Here is a 17,617-nt window from a genome sequence, read left to right as displayed (position 1 = left end):
CAAAGAAGGAAAGGCCCTCATAATCATGCTGGTGCTAAACATGCTACGCTATGCACCAGTGCTATCAGTATTGCAGAAGGAGCTGCACAAGCATTTGCATCTCCTTAAGTAAATCCATAGTGCCCCCACGTCACACAAAGCTGGTGCACACATCTTTTGCGCCTAGTGGCACTATGTATAATACGGCCCCACATATCACACATTAATTCCATTAAGCATAAAGAAATGTGGCAATGAACTCACCAATTTGTATTCCACTTGTGTGCAAACTCCACTAGCAGAAAGAGCTGAATGAATAAGAAAAATAATCCACCAGCAGCGCCCACATATCGCCATGCTGCATGAAAGAAAAAAGCCAGTTTTGAGATCTTTTATTAGGTACCATTTTGATTTTACTAGATAAAGTGGTGGAATTCCCAGTAGAATTTTCAGCTTTAATAAATAAATTACATTTAAGTAGTTAATAAGGTAACCGAGTTTGTGATACTTAAAACCTGCACAAGAAGGTGGCACGTGCGGACATTCTGTAGCATCTATCCTATGACTTGCCATCATCACAGCTTTCAGGGCTAGAGGATACCATTTTCTAATCCAAGAATGGAACCGATGATACAACAATAGCCCCCCTAAACAGATGGCACACAACTATCCATTGGCCAGCATCTTTAATCACACTCTGGCCATACTTCATTAGCAACGATATAAGACTCACTTCAAATAGACGCATCTCAACCTCCCCGTGCTTCATACCATTGTATAGGCTAGAGGGGAAATGCAAAGGCTGAAGGAAATGCAATGTCAGGATGAAGTTGAATGAAATGGAGTTTCACTCCAGGTATTTCCAGGGAATAGGAGTGGTTCATCGCCAAATCACCAGCCGCCCATTTCACACCTCTTCCCTTTACTGTGTGTTGGCCGCGCTTCCCGCAAAAAGCACAGCATAAAATGTGGCCTGGGATTTGCTCCAGAAGAACTGGATTTTGCTCAAGCGATGGCTCATTTTATAGCTGGATCACTAGTTAAGAATGTCCACATTAATACTAGTAAACTCGAAGTCTAGTCATAGCAAGTTCCAAATAATAAACGCATATTTTGTGCCAATGTTTTTGAAGAAGTCATTTTTTCCTTACAAATACATGCTTTGCTTTTGGCTACAACAGACATTACTCGTGTTCATCTCTGTTCAGTGCAATAGTGTATGGACTCCTCACTTTTGAAAGTGCTGGGTTAAATCTTACCAAACGAATATCTTGTTAGCTCATTCTCTACAGAATGAACTCATTGTCACTCTCCATGCATTTTCTATATTCTGTTAGTAAAATACATTAATAACCTATTTTTACCCCCAAGTAGACTAAAGTATTTTTTTTTTTTACCTGAACCCCTTCAAAAAAATTTTTTAACAGCTGTTTATTGTTGGTTTATCTTTAACATTTATGGTTTGCATTGCACTTTTACAACATCATGGTTACACATTATATTGACTATAACCAGCCACGAACAAGTGGGCGTGTGCCTCCACTCCCTCTGGTAGACATTACTTTCAGGCGTTTCCCACTGATCATTTAGCTTGTGGTCGTAATGTACGATGTATTGACGTCTGTGTTGCATTATCCCATGCCCAAACGAATGCTATGCATGTATCAACCACTAAGTCGTCTAGACCAATAACAGTTCTGAAAGTTAACATGGGTAACGGTTAAGCGATGCAGAAATGAGTCCCTCCTAGGATACAATCCCCCGCTCCACACCCCTGGCATATCCAGCGGCGTTTTGATGTTTCTGCCCAACATTCGTTTATAGAACTATTCATACATTGGATCGGTTATTTATCTATGTGCTCGTTAGCACCCAGTGTCCATAGGACTAATGAGACTGGCTAGTCTTGCCTACCAGTGTCCCGTAGTCCATGCCTTCATATGCTTTCCCCCCACCTCCACTAGTTAGGCTGCTGCGTTATTATGGTTCAGGCATGAATGAAATAGTGAGGGCTGGTCCATGGTGAGCGGAGAAGCCTGGAAATGAGGTCAATCGCGTGTAAGGGCTCATTTCCCTTTACAGCTATCAGGCTCTCCATGCCCCGAAGTGTGCTCTATAATGTGGACTGAGATCTAGTAGGGGAGGGCTGAGCTGTGATCTAGGTGTCATTCGTGGATGCCCCTTGGAAGTCATGTAAATGGCTTCCCATTGTGCCACAAAAGGTTCCTTGCGAAGCCCCCGGGCGTCCTCCGTTCTCCCGCCGCCCAAGCCCTGACGAGGAGCGACTGTCTCCAGGCCAGCAGGGCTGGTGAATAAGGCCTCTTCCACCTTCTTGTGAACAGGTGCTTAGCCGTCAGCATGCCCAGGTCTAGGAAGCGGGAGGTGACCTTCCGCTTTATACCTATAGGGTAGAGATGGAGTATGCATTCCTCCCATGTACATGCAAGTATGCGGCCAGTGCATGTCGCCAATGCGTCACTGACCTGCTTCCAGTAAGTGCTCAGCGACGGACAGGTCCAAAGGATGTGGAGGAGGTCAGTGTCTAGCATTTGATACTTGGGGCACTCTGATCCGTTCGCTTGTAAATTGTGTTAATTTTTGCTGGGGTGAAGTATGCTCTCTGGATCATGTAATGTATGAGTTTAAAGTGCGCATTGCATTTAACATATTCAGGGCTGTGTACTACCTCAGACAATTCCCTGTCTTTGAAAGGACGACCTCTATCCGATTCCCACTGCTGCTTAAGTGGTGCAAGGGACACCCCCGTGTGGTGGTGGTGTGAGCAAGCAAGCCAGCCATTTAGTAAGGTGCCTGCCCCACCCCATGACATGCAGGTATTGGATTGTCAGGTGTGTAGGTATTTCTGTGGACGTGTCCCCTCATGTGTCCCTAAGGCTCGCCAGGAGGGAGCGATGCAGGAGAAAGCGGCCAGGTGGCAGGTCATTCAGTTCTGCGAGCACTTCATATGGCAATAGCACACCATCTTGGTAAAGATCCCACAACATCGGAGCCCTTGTCTCTAGCCATGTTGATAGCTCTGCTGTAGACGCAACACCTTCTCCCCACAGGGTACCACGCAATGGCAGTGCTTAAGACGACACCGTGAGTGTAATGTATAGACGTCTGCGAAAGCATTTGTGTGAGACTTTTAGGAATAGCTGCCCAGGCATTCTGTGCTTAGCTTAAGGATGGAACAAACGAAGAATGCAACCCAGCGACCTAGGTGGGTCAACAGCAGCAGTGTTTAGTTGTAGTCCCGCTAGCCATCTTGCCACCAATTGAAGCTGTGAAGCCAGGTAGTAGTGCTCCTTGTTTGGGACAGCCAGTTCTCCACGGTCTGTTGAGAGGTGAAGTTTGGCTACGGTTACTCCAAATAAACTCATCTGCCACTCAATCGACCGGAATTGGGAGGGAATCCCCCATTCTACCCCCGTCCATGGAGCTCCACCGCCAACATGAAGAGGAGTGGGGACAGTGGGCAACCGTGTCGGGTGCCCCTGCCTATACATATAGGCGCAGAGAGGTGCCGGCCTGTCTTTACTTGCGCTGCTGGTTCTGTTTTTAGCAGTTTGATCAGGTTGAGGAAAGGTCCCATGATGCCATATTTGGCGAGTATCGCAAAGAGATACCCCAACTTCAAGGAGTCGAAGGTTTTCTCCAGGTCCAGCATGAGGCCCACCGAGTGTGGCCACTGCTGCACTAAGTAGGTGGATACTCTGAAGCAGTCGCGGCCGGCATGACTCCTGGAGACAAATAAACGTACCTTCCCGGGTCCCGCGTTTTCCTTAACAAGAAGCAGGCAGAGCAGGCAGCCTCCCTCCCCATAGGCAATCACAATGCTGCAATGGCAGAGTTATGATTAGCTGGAGGCTAACCCCACAGGAGTCTATTGGAAGGCCATTTTCTCCTTGTAGGCTGCATGCAGCCTTCATGGAGAAAATGCATAGTGCGTATGACTGGTTTGGTCGGCCTTGGGGCCGACCAAACAGTCAGCACACTCAAGAGTGGGCAAGCCACTCCTTCCCTGGACTCCAGCAGGTCCGCCCACCCGCCCGCCCCAGACCAGGCATATCCTTCTGCTTTCTCGCAGTGCGAGAAGCAGAAACATAAAATGGTAGTTTTACCGTTTTAGGTTTCTGCTTCTCGCACTGCGAGAAAGCAGCGGACGACGCTCCTCCGCCCTAATGGAGGAGCAGCCCATGCTCTGAAGAAGCGCCTAAGGTTTAGTTAAGTGTTACAAGATGGGACAAATCCATTCTGGCTCTGATGAACTAGAGCTGCCACCAGTGGTTCCAGTCTTTAGGCCAGTATTTTGGCTAAGATTTTATAGACCGTATTTACGAAAGCCAGTGGGCGGTATGATCCATGGTCATCCAGATCTTTGTCGGGTTTGAGTAGGGAGACAAGCAGTGTTCCGGGAGATTGGCAGGGAGTAACCTGGTTTTAAGCGCCTCTGCATATTGTGGATGTAGTTGCGGAGTGACCGTGGACGCATAGGCTTGGTAATTCTCAAGACGAGAGTCCATCTATGCCCGGGGTCTTACACGTAATCAGTGATCTAATGGACTCTCTTATTTTGTCTAGACAACTGCAGAGCAGGCTACACAAACTCAGAACGCTTGCTCATGAGCATTTAGCGGTAGCTCAAACCAAACAGAAAACCCTGTATGATCGTGGTACAACGTGGAGGGTGTTGGATGTAGGTAACTGGGTTTTGATTCTATTACCCTCCTCTACACATAAAATGAGGAAGGAGTGGCAGGGACCCTTCAAAATCTTGAAGAAAATAGGACGTACTACTTATCTGGTACAGTTAGGAAGAGGCAAAACCCAAATGTACCATATTAACATCCTTAAAAAATGGTTAGGGCCACCCCCTCAGACAGTCAACGTGGTGTCTCCTGTACTCAATACAGACCATACAGTTAGTGCTGCTCCTGTAAATCCTGACTTATCTGTTATCCAGCAACAAGAAGTTAGGAAACTGCTCTTGTCTCATTCAGTAGTCTTCTCGGATCAACCGGGCCGTACCCACTTGGCGGAACACAGCATACCTACTCTCCCCAATACAGTGGTAAAACAGAAGCCCTACCGAATCCCCGAGGCAAGACGCTCGGCATTCCAAGCCGAGGTGGACAGTATGCTGAAGTCCGGGATCATAGTCCCTTCCCACAGCAACTGGTGCTCACCGGTGGTATTAGTACCGCAGCCTGATGGTGGTATCCACTTCTGCATCGACTTCAGGGCCGTTAATCGGGTGTCCAAACAAGATGCCTACCCCTTGCCTAGAGTCGATGAGTATTGGAACGCCTTGGGGAGGCTCGGTATATCACCATCATAGATCTCACCAAGGGATATTGGCAGATTCCCCTTGCTTCCAAAGACATGGAAAAGACAGCATTCTCAACCCCATCTGGTCATTACCACTTCACGGTACTTCCCTTTGGTGTGCATGGGGCGCCAGCAACGTTTCAGAGGGTCATGGATACACTGCTGGCACCTCACTTACAATATGCGTCTGCCTACCTGGACGACATTGTAGTATTTAGCAAAACCTGGGATGACCATTTACAACACCTTGGGAACATACTGACCAGTCTAAGGGATGCCAATCTCCACATTAATGCGAAGAAGTCCCGATTTGCTTTCCAGCAGGTCAAATATCTTGGGTACCTTTTGGGGGATGGACAAATTAAGCCTCAGACTGAGAAACTGGAAGCGATCAAAGCTTTACCCTACTCCTCTTCAAAAAAGGAACTCAGGGCCTTCTTGGGGTTGGTGGGTTATTACCGCCGATTCATTGCTCAGTTTGCTAGTCTGGCAGCTCCTCTCACAGACCTCCTCGGGAAGAACATCAAGTCTGCTGCACTCCCCGCTCCTTCTCTGCTACAGTCTTTGGCTTTCCAAGCCTTGAAGGACGCTTTGACTTCTTCATCTGTCCTCATTTCCCCTGATTTCCTCAAGCCGTTCATTCTCCAGACGGACGCTTCTGGGGTTGGCATTGGTGCGGTCCTTTCCCAGGAAGACGAGAATGGGGCTGAAAGACCTGTGCTCTTTATCAGTCGCAAGTTGTTTCCTAGGGAGCAGGCGTATTCTACGATTGAGAAGGAGTGCCTAGCTGTCCGTTGGGGAGTGGAAAAGCTGAGATACTATCTCGAGGGGAGACCGTTTGTGTTGTACACGGACCATGCTCCCTTAACTTGGCTTCAGCGTAACAGGGGGAACAACGATCGCATTCTGCGTTGGTTTTTGGCCCTGCAGCCTTTCCAGATCGAGGTCCGTCATCGAAAGGGTTCCTTGCAAGGAAATGTTGACTTTCTGTCCCGCTATCCGATTCCCCCCGATCGGGTCAATCCTGGGGGTGGGATGTGTCACGAAGCCGAGCTCCCTGACCTAGATGAGCTTCCTGATTCGGACGGACGGGGTGTACTTGCTAACGTTTCTTCCTTTCCACCCCGTCCGCAGGATCCTTTGGACATTTCCTGGGTTTCCCCGGCTCTGCCTCAGGGACGTGCATCTCTGTATCCAGCTTCTATGACGCTAGGGGCATGTTCTACAGCGATCGGCCAATCAGGTGAGAGGACGTCATCTGACACTACCCAATCAGAGGAGCTGGGGGCGTTTAAGGAAGCCCCGTCTTGGACTGTCGGCACGGAACCTTCGGAACGCCAGCCGAAGCACGAGGAGGACGCCACGGAAGAAGACGGAGGAACTGTCGTGGAACCGCTGCTAGGACCCCTGGAGCTGAGTGACGACAAGCCAGGAGGCCAACGATACCACGAGCCGCCCCGCCACACTTCCAGGGGAGAAGTGTGGCTCCACAAGGTACGGGGGCGTTTTCAAGGGCTGTTCAAATCACAGGGTGGGACGGGGTAGCCTGAGGGTGGTCACTATCGTCGTACCTTGCCGGCCGTCTACACTCCCAGACTGCTAGAGTTGGTGGTAGCACCCTGGTGATCCCTCACTACCCTACCCTCCTCTCACCGGTTGTATATACCGACCCCAGCCCCTAACGTGGCTGCTTTTCTTTCCTTTTCCCGAGTGCATCTCCGGACCTGTGGCCACCTCCAGCTGCCTCAAGACTGGAACCGAAGACTTCGGAAGTTTCCCCAACGGAGAGTCTCCACGTTTGTTTATACCCCCCAGGACACTGTACTCAAAATCCTGTTTGAACCTACCTCGGTGTTTTCAAACCGAATAAAGTGGTTAAAGATAGACTCATACTCGTGGCGACTCATTCTCCCGACCCCGTTCCCCACAGAGTGCAATATGAGTCGACCTGTGCTTAAGGTAGGCGTTTATTGAATAACGATGTGCAGGGGTGTGCATGTCCCTCACGTTCCATGTTAATATATTTGTGTGGGCAATCGCAGGTGTATTGTTTTATGCTGGATGCGTCTCTGTGTCACCTGTGGGGGGAGATGGGACAGCGCCGCTCAATAAGGAGTGAATTGGGAAAACACCCAACCAGGTAGAACATGTAAAACATTAACAGAACAGATATGTAGCAAGGATCCACCCAAACTGATATGCCAAGGTCTGGCAACATATTCAAACCCCTTGATTGTAATAGGGGATGCATGCACCATTTACAGTGCAGCGAGTCAGGCACTGTGTTACCTGCTCCCTTGTGCCCGTTTACTGGATGTGGTCAGTGGGTCCGAGCCAATGCAGCCGTCAATTGCAACCTGCTAGTTCAACAGTGGTGGACCGTCAGACCCATGCCTGTCCGAATGTCGCTTATCGTCAACTCCTGCTGTGTTGTGTTTTGTGGGCTATCAATGGCTCGGGAGAAGACCCTGGCTGGGTAGCCCCTCAATCAGATAATGTTGTCTGCTGTTTGCGGTGTCACGTCTGGCAGCTTCAGTGTCTGTCCCTGATGTGGGCCCAGTCGAGGAGTCATTGTCGCCTGTCGTCCTGGCAGATTCGTTTTCTGGCTCCATGGTGCAAGTCTGTGTTAGCAGTGTGGATGCAGTCTGTAGTGCATTCCTCCGCTCTGAAACCCTCTCCTCTAGATTAGGCACCGCTACGGGTGGTCCAGTTCGGCGCGTTCGTTGCCTCCGCCCATGTCAGCGACCACCAGCGTTCCCGGGCTTTCTCTCAGTGACTACAGGACAGGACTCCGCAGTTGCGTGGCCGCAGTTTCCATCCAGTCCCAGGCATCTTCCAGACTGTCAAAGAAGTGAATTATTGTGTTATCCACCCCGCGCAGGTGTGCCGGGAAGAGCAGCAAATATTGTATGTTCAGTTCACACAGTCTGTGTTTGACAGCTAGGAAGGAGTGTCTATTCTTCTTTACAGCTAGTGTGTAGTCAGGGAACAGCATAATCACAGCATTGTTTTACCTTGATCTCTTTTAGGTGGCGGACTTTATGAAGGATGCTGTCACGATCTCTGTAGTTAAGGAGCCTAAAAAGGAATGGCCTAGGGCCAGCACCTGGAGGGGGTCTCTGCGATGGGACTCAGTGTGCCCGTTCAACTGCGAATTGTGTGGATAGTTCTGCAGAAGACAGAACTTCCCTTATCCAGGCTTCTGTGTACGCCACTGCGTCAGGGCCCTCCACCCCCTCCGAGAGCTCGACCACTGGGATGTTATTCCACCGTGTATCCTCTGCATCTTCGACACGGTCCTCCAGAGCGCCTCCCGGCCCAGCAGTCCTTGTAATGACATTGAGTTTTCTTGGGTGACTGGCTGCAGTTCCTCCAGCTGTTGCTCGGTGTTACTTATTTATTTATTTTTTATTTATTTATTTAATTTGTATGGCGCGTTATAACCACAGGGGTCTCTAAGCGCGGTGTGACCAGATTTACATGATAGATGTTAAATTCACTTGGAAACCAGCTGTGCACCTAGGACCTGCTCCAGGCTTGTTTGAATAGTACGGTTTTAAGTTACGCTGCTTGTCCGCTGGTTTGTGCTAGTCAGCCCTCCGCAGGTTAAAATCCATGGCGTTGCTATCCATTTTGCACTTAAGGGTGGTCCTCGTGCTTTTAACCGCCACGCCAATCCTCTTCACTGCAGGCAGTACACGGTGTAACTTATAGTTCAACGCTGTGCCAGTGCCTGTCGCCGCCGAATGCGTGCCTCCTGTTCCACCATGTCTGAAGCCGAGCGCAAGCGTCCCATCACTATTTGTTGGGCGGTGGGCATTTGCTGTGTGCACCCCGCCCATCCGCCTGTTAAGAGTGATTCAGGGGTTCCCCGGGAGGCTGGCTATAGGTCACGTCTGAGTAGCATCAGTATGTACAGACTGAGTATGGACTGGCTCATGAGTCACGTGCTGGGCCCCTGTGCTGCATGACTGTCACTTGAGAGTGCCTCCTGCTCCGCTCCTCCACAGGGACTACTGGTAAAGGTAGCGTGGGCTCACTGGTGAGAACGTTGTGCAGCGAGAGGCAGGCCTGTGGCGCAAAGGGGAAGGAGCAACAAGTCAATGGAAGGGCGGCTCACCCAAATGGTGTCCAACTGACTACCCCTCCCACACAGCCATAAGAGGCTGGCACACTCTTCTACTGAGACCCCCGCGCCGGCTGCCTCGGCTCTGTGTCTTTAGGAGGCCTGGAGCCTGCCCGCCCAGGATCTACAGGTCGGCCTTGTGCCACTTTCCCATAGCCAAGTGTTCAGGCCCTACCATTCCCCATCACCAACTGCCCACCTGGCCAGTTCAAATGCTATGCTCCCACATTCTTTTGTTGTCTCTTGAAGTCTTTACAGCTGCGCTTGGTCTCTCGGCCCTCCTCAGCTAGGTCGGGGCCCAGGCACCCCCGACCCCTGGGTCAGGGCCAGGCGACCCCCTAAGAAGAGGGTGTGTCCTCAACCCTGCAGTATGGGCATTGCAAGTTCTCTCAAGTTGTTCAGGTAGTCTTCCCACTGCAGCGCGAGACCTTTGCGGGCAGGTTCAGACTGCTCGCGCCCACAGAGTGGCCGATACTGTGTACCACACCTGTCGTCCAGTCCAGCCCTGCACTAGGGCGGCATGGGCTAAGAGTCAGGCAGTCTCCAGGACATGCAGGCAGAGTGAGCAGCGCCCGCGGGTGATGTCCACAGCAGCTCAGTTCCCACATCTTCGGGCAGGCGGCTGCACCTCCTCCCGCCCCCTGCAGCTTGAGGTCTAGGTCTGGTCTATGGTGCCACACAAGTTGGGTAGGCTGTTGGGGGAAGAAGCAGAGGGGGTTGAATAAGAAGGCATTTCCATCTGCACTGCAGGACTCGGGTCGGTAGGGCCTCCCCTTCTGTCATGTGCAGGGAAAAGTCCCGCAAGGTCAGCTCAGTAATGTCAGATGCGCCGTCAACCACTCCTGGCAAGTCCTCATTCACACGCCAGGCAGTCCACGTGTCTCAGAAGGCGAAGGCAATCAGCTACTGCATGACCATCGCCAGCCCCGGCAACTGGGCTGCTCCTCCCCGCTCCATGTCCGGTGGCTTCAATTGGATAGGCTCAGGTCCTCTTTCTACAGGGAGGTTTTTGCACTCCTCACCTCCCCTGTCCCCGCAGTCCGTGGTCTAGGCCTAATCCGGCCCCCGGAACCACACGTCAAACCAAGTGCTGAGGGAACATGTCAAGCCAGACACTGGGGGAGGAGGTGCAGGTAGGGGGGGAAAGTGAGAGTACGCGCTCGCCCTTTAACGTTTGCCTCTTCGCCTGCAATGCAGCGCACAGGCAGATCAAATCCTTGAACCTCAGGCTGGCCCCGCCTGGGTGAGGGACCAGACTGCCAACTCCAGGTAGGTCTCTGTGTCCGCGGCCCAGGAGGCGAGGACAATCAGCTGCCACAGGCCCGATTGCAGCCCCTGTCCTCGCGCACAATCCAAGGCCCAGAGGCCCAAGCTGCGGTACAGGTATCTGTGGCGCCAGCTCCACTCCGTCCAGCCTCCACAGCTGCAGAACCCAACACAACTTTTCAGAGTTGTGTCACCCGTCAGCAGCTTGTGGACTTCTCTGCCTGCTGCTGGGCGATATGCTGCACACTTACAATCGCCAGACAGCAGACTCTGGGTCAGTGCGGGCCCCAGGCCTTAATCCACCACCATTCCTCCTCAACTTCCAGGCGGTTTTCCCCCACTAATCGGCTGGATGAGCCCCCCAGGGCAACAGAGCGTCTCCCGCCAAGAAGGGTGGGGCACAGTTACCACAGACTGGCAGGATGTATGCCGGATTATTGGGCCAGGGACTTGGAGCCTCAGTGAAGCGCGTCCGACATCTTAGGCCGCTGGCCACCTTGACCTTAACCCCTTAGCGCCAAGAAAACTTTGGATGACTGTGCACCCAAACATCCCTATATCAAGTCACCAAAGTGACGGCTATGGGCACAGTTTAAGGTCATGGCTAAGCTTCAAACTGTTTCATGCCACTTGTGGATTCCATGGCTTTTATGATTGCAATGTCACAGCAGATAAAATCAGCAGCGGGACACATGGGTGCTATTACATACCTCATGTGGGAGGTAATTTCATGGGTCATTGAGTGACCAGCTTGTGGCTCATAAGCAGGAGGGAGCAAATTCATGCCTATAGAAGGATGAGCTACTGCATGGCCTCATACTGTAGTGTAGTTCCTATATTCCCAATAGGCTCTGCGCATTGAAATAATATATCCTATAGATTTGACATAGGACTTAGGTCAACTAGGTCTCTATCGAATATATTAAACTTAATTTTGAGTGCCAGCTAGCTCAGAGGTCACTAGAAACTTTCTCGAATAAACAAGAAGGGATTAGTTTCTGACAACTGCATAAACATGACAACTTTGCTTCTCCAAGATAAAACGTATCTTCAGAGTCATCAAAGAGGCTCAGTTCTTTGAAAACTCCATGAGTTCTTGGACAAATCAATATTCAAGCAAGAATAAGTCCCTATCTGCTGACGCAGAGTTTTCCAAAAAATCGTTGTGGCTTTTCAGAACTAGTGGAAGTAGCCATGCCGTATTTGGAATGCATTGGCTATGTCTAAATATGGTTATGATTTCTATGCCAATATAAGGACAAGGTGATTTATACCTATATAAGGGCATGAATTTGGAAAATTACACTAGGGTCCTAAAACGCTATGCAACAATACATGTTATAGGAGACATATGACACACAAGGGGGTAGCTTACATGGGACCATAAGGGTGTGTATTGGACTGGCTGCTGGCAACCTACCCAAGCAATGTCAATCAGGAACAAATCAATCAAAACACTCAGTAAGAAGAAACTGAACAGTAGAGGATATAATTTAGCTTTAGTGAAATACTAACACTAACACTATCTCAGCAATGATGGTTATTCATTACCAGAATGGTAGCATAAATATATATTTATAATGCAATGTCAGAAGAACAATAGTGCAAGAAATAAGCATGCCGAAATCACTCACAATGCAGTAAATCAAAAAGATTAATGTAATTCTGTAAATCAGGATAGCCCAGTGGAATCTAGCCTTTCAACCCCTGGTACAGTAGCAAAATAGTTACACACACATGTATATATATATATACACATACATACATATATCGAGAGAGATATATAGATAGCACAATGCTAGGTAAAATACGCACTCTTGAATCAATTGCAATGTAGTTAATCAAAGGTACAATAATAATACTCTGGTAAATCAAGATGGAGCATTAGAGTCAGACCCTTTACCTGCTGGGACTTAACTCTCCACAACGACAGGGAACCTGCTTCAATCTCTCATTCTTTCTCGCTCTATGCAAACTGAATTTGCAGCAGCTGTGGATGACAGCATATCTGTACAACTCTGGCTGTGAGCTCCACTAAGGCTTCTGCACCTCTCCTTTTTATACACACAAAGTTGGTGTAGACATTATGTTCCAGTCCTGCATCAGTGAGTCTGGTGTTATCAGTGTTTTCACTAACCCAGGATCCTCCCAACTGTTTCTTTCATTGGTACCAATCAATCGTCCTCCCCGGGCTCTCAGGCTACTCCCAGGCTTGCTCACGGTCTGTAAATGATTCACATGCCTCAGTCTGGTACAGTAAACAGAGCACCTTAGCAGCACATCTAATTGTGTTTAGTAGAAAAGGCAAAACAAGCGTCATGAGATCATCTGCTATCTCAATGTGGTCCATGGGTTTTCTGCATGTTTTTTCACCCATCAACACTGCCTAAGCTAGTTAACACTGTCATGTCACAATGTCTTCTGCACACTATTCCCTATATACTACGGAAGGGTTAACATGAAGCAGCTCCAAAGTTGTACAGAGAAAATAGATCAGTGTGGACAATTCAATGGCTTACAGGAACACAACTTCTGATTAACTTGGGGACTTTAGAAGGTGAAAAATAACTCCTAGCACTTCCATTGGTAAAGGTAAATACAATCTCATAAAAATTCATAGAGTGCACTATCGCCTGAGAGAGTAAGAGCCTAAACATAGGGTTTTGTGTGGCTACTCAAAAAGCCGGTCCTTTTGCTTCTTGCCGATTTCAAGAAGTGAGCAGGTCGTTCTCTGCTTAGACATAATGTAGAGAAGGCTCCCCTGCTGGCTTTGGTTTTCCGTATGAGTGGGATGTACGCAAGTAGGAGTCTGGATGAGCAGAGGTGTCTGGAAGGTTTGTGAAAGCAGATGCAAATGTTGAGGTATGCTGGCCCAGTGTTATGAAATGACTTGAAAGTGTGGGTGATGAGTTTGAATGGTGCTGGTTTGTGTATGGGGAGCCAGTTGCGCTCCTTCAAGTGTGGTGTGATTCAAATGTGGCAATGGAGGTCGAGAGTGATTCTGGCTGCCAAGTTCTAAATACACAATTTAGGAAAACATCTTGAATATTTTTAAATCCAATAAATGCCTGCAAATCAGGGACATGGATCCGCTAATCCAATCATTCATTCTTTTTTTTTTTTTTTTAATTTTTGGAAACCTTTATTGTGCAATAAAAGCTTACAGGTACGGGCCCACAACCATTCAGGCCGGTCGCGAAATCAAGTGGTAGCACAATAGGCAAAATCAAAACAGCTCAGCAGTCCCTGAGATGAGGAGCAGCAATTATCCGAAACATCACATACTGGAAAAAGGGGGGACCACTGAGTACAGGATAAATGAGGTTAATTTTAAAAGTTATAGGTAAGAAGGATCAGACGCAGTCACTTCATCGATAACACATGGCGGGCAATGATCCCAGCGGATTAGCAACAAACTAAGCAATAATTAGAGGATCATCAGAAGAACTCGAGGATAATAACAAACAGTACAATACATACTGGTCAGTACCCGCCCCATGATCGTGGAACATCTTGACTAACGTTAGTGGAGAGACCAACAGCAGAAACAATAAGCAGCGCTACACCTAACCACCAAACTGACCCAAAGGAAAAAGGAAAGAGTAAGAAGAGTCAAGGAAGAAAGGAGAGAAATAAGGCCCATAGAACCAAGACGAAACAAAAGACCCACCCCCAAACCCCCCACCCAGCACGCATGCAGAGGCTACGGCCTACCCCACCCCCTAGCAGTGTGCCTGTCGCCCAAAAACCGAGTCCCGAAATATAGACTCAGAGAAGAGAAAAAGGAAAGGAAAAAAGAAGACATAAAAAACAGTGGAGAAGGAAGACCATCAAAAATATAATCTCGGCCGCCCACCCCCGGACTCTGCAACCGATAAGACACCAACAGTCAATTCAAGCAATGTCCCGCTTATCCCACTTAGTCCCAGCAATTCAAGCAGTAGCAATCCAAGAAACGCCCTTAACCTTGTCCCCTGCGATCAAGTTGTTCAATGGAGGCCAACAGTCCAGCCGGCACCACGGATGATGGAGGCGCCCAAGATGACCAACACAGAATGGGAGGTCTTCCACCAAAGTCCACGAAAACCATTGCTGCTTGACCGAGAGTTGTATAAAGAGGATCAAGACAAAGCAACAATCCATCGGGAGCAGCAGGCCAGAGCGAGGACACCAGCTCCTGGAAGGGGTGAAGAGTCACACCACCAGAACACAAGGAAGACGGCAAACATGGCGTCCAATGACGATGCACCAACCATTGTATGAAACCACGAACACCAGACATCTTACGGGCCACCGCGGTCAGCACCCCAGCTGAATCAGGAGCGCGATCAGCCAACGCCTCCATATGCACCTGGGCAGGCAGTGTACTGTGGTCTGATGTAGAGTGTGGCGTAGTGTGCAGCATTTGGGGGCAATCACGGCCACCAGGAGAAATAACGTCGAGACTGCTTCACAGATCTCGGGCATTGTCGCAAAAAGCAGTTCTTACAGCCTCCAAAGCGCTCAAAACATCACAGATCCCCAGCGGTGTCTCAGGGAAGGAGGATGCAGCAGTGTCCGTCACCCAAGGCTCACGGACGTTTAGCAGTTCTGGAAACAGGTCGCCATTTTCACTCACCGACCACGAACCACTCCGATGATCTGTTAAGCACCGCTGGGCCAGAGACGTAGGGGCAGCCGATCGCATTGCAGCACCAGCTGATTTGATTCCAGCGAGCATCCGGACCCCCATTCGCGATCTGAGGACTCCAATGCCGGGCACTCAATGTGCGATGCAGAAGATGGCGACCGTCACAAGACAGGGGCAACAAAGAAACTGTCCGGGCCACTTCCAAGCCGGGAAGGATACAATGTATTCTCCCCGGGCACAATGTATCCAGGCACACGAAATCGCTGAGCGGAATGGAGCGCTGCAGCGAGAAGCACAGCGCGACAGTGTCCCGCCGCCCGATCGACTCCGCCTCCTCTGCTGTGGCCGCTATTGTTGTGGCCGCGTCCGGCCGTCCCCACAAACAAAGACTCGGTGTCGATCCCACGAAGAGCCGGGAAAGAAGCAAGGACGCCTCGCCGCCGCTACCAGTCGGAATGAGACGGGGAACACACCATTGTGTTCAGGATCGTTTCCCCCGTTCACTCGCTGGGGTGAAATGCAGGATGAAGGACAGGATAGTGAAGTAAAACGCGAAGGTCGGCGGAGCCGAGAGTCTAGGCGGCCATCGCGGCTGCAGGCTAGGCTCCTCCCAATCATTCATTCTTAATGGACAGTTCTTGCCATAGTTCCATCCCAGGATTATCAAAGGCATAAAGGATCTTGACCCAGAGAGGTGTTATTGACCGTCTGCTGTAATTTTGAACTCAAAGCCGCCGAAATATCACTTTCTTTTAAAGTCGATCCAGAGCGCTTCGATCCTCATCCGAACCCGATGGCGGAAAAAAACAATCTAAGAATGGAGCCGATGCCCATGCGCACTAGCACCCAAAGGAGGAGTCATCGGTCTCGTGACGACAAAAGACTTCTCTAAGAGAAAAACAAGTGCAATCATCCGAGCCCAACACCAGATGGCGATCTATTCATAAATGTACCATCTGCAGCCCATATGCCTCGAAAATCTTCTTCCTGTTTTTGTAGTTCTTGAATATTCACTAATATGCAAGCCTCAGGGGAATGCAGGCCTTCCTTGTTAAGCCGGCACTCCAACCATCACCTCACTTCTCTCCAAAATGTCTGAACTACTACATATACCCACACCATGTGAAAAAGATGTCCATCACAACAGGTACATCTGGGACAATGTCAGCTGATCATCCAATCAAATCTTCTAGGGGACATGCAAGTCATGTTAAGGTAACTGAATTGGGTATATTTAAACCTCACATTCTTGAAGGCTTTGTTTGAGAAGAATGCCTTCTGACAATTCTTCCTTGGTTTTGTTGCTTCCAGGCAGACGAACAAGCATTCTCTGTGATGATTTCACTATTTTTATTGTTTTTTTTCTATTATAGACATTAACAGTTCTAGCAGGATGAGAACAAAAATGGGTGGCATTCTTAATCAGACATTAGCAATTGTAAGAGGGTATAGACAAAAACAGGTAGCAAACTTCAGGTACATTTAAATTTCAGTACACAAGAGAAACCAAGATTCATTAACTGCGCAAACAATAGGATAGTAATGAATTGCACAGGCTCATAATGATGCAAAATGTCAGAATCCTTCAATTACGTGCTGCTGTGTATTAACCCCCTAAGTGTCCTGAAAGGATGACAGGGACCCACTGAATAATGGGGATGGGTTGCAGAACTTGGAAAAAGAGCCGGGGGGGGGGGGGGGGGGGGGGTTGAATCATTAATGGTATAACGCTGCAAAATGGAATTTGGGGGATTCACGGAGCGGGTCTGCACTCTGGCGTATTGTGATGGAGAGGGAGGGTAGCGGGGGACCGGATGCCTTAAATATGACGTGGGGAGGAAGGGAGCTCCTTTTCAGCCAGTTCCTTGTACTCTATAAACATAGTGTCCCAGGCCTTGGCTATAGTGTACTGGAGCGCACGACTAGCCTGCTCCCAATGCAGTGCAGAGCTTCATGCCTCTCCCCATGTAAGCAATGCAATATGCCATTGGGAGAGAGCGGGGGGGGGGGGTGTTGGGCTTTCCAGTGGATGGTTAGTAGACTCTTGGCCAACAGGACGGAGAGGCTGGCACAGCGCAGCCTTTGATTTTTTTGTCGTTGAAAATACCTGAAGCGGTAGCCTCCCATGAATTTAATGTGGTGAATTGTGTGACCCTGATCAATGAAGCATATTCTGGGTGTCAAAAACGTGCTATGCTGGGACAGGACCAGGGCACGTGCTGAAGGTCGGCAACCTGGGTGAAACATCTAGGACAAGTGAAACTGGCTGCAGGGAACATATGATT

General features: G+C 49.4%; 1 protein-coding gene across 1 annotated transcript in view; it reads right to left on the bottom strand.

Moving 5' to 3' along the window:
- Positions 1-17,617, bottom strand: part of SERINC5 (serine incorporator 5) — a 255,206-nt gene that overhangs the window by 64,623 nt on the left and 172,966 nt on the right. Inside the window, exon 5 of the mRNA XM_086960722.1 lies at positions 244-337. Coding sequence (XP_086816848.1) covers positions 244-337 — 94 coding nt within the window. The remainder of the gene's footprint in view (positions 1-243; positions 338-17,617) is intronic.

The sequence above is a fragment of the Lissotriton vulgaris genome, chromosome 3_1 (assembly GCF_964263255.1).
Source record: "Lissotriton vulgaris chromosome 3_1, aLisVul1.2, whole genome shotgun sequence".
In the NCBI taxonomy this organism is placed as follows: domain Eukaryota; kingdom Metazoa; phylum Chordata; class Amphibia; order Caudata; family Salamandridae; genus Lissotriton; species Lissotriton vulgaris.
This window is presented reverse-complemented; position numbering and strand designations above follow the sequence as displayed.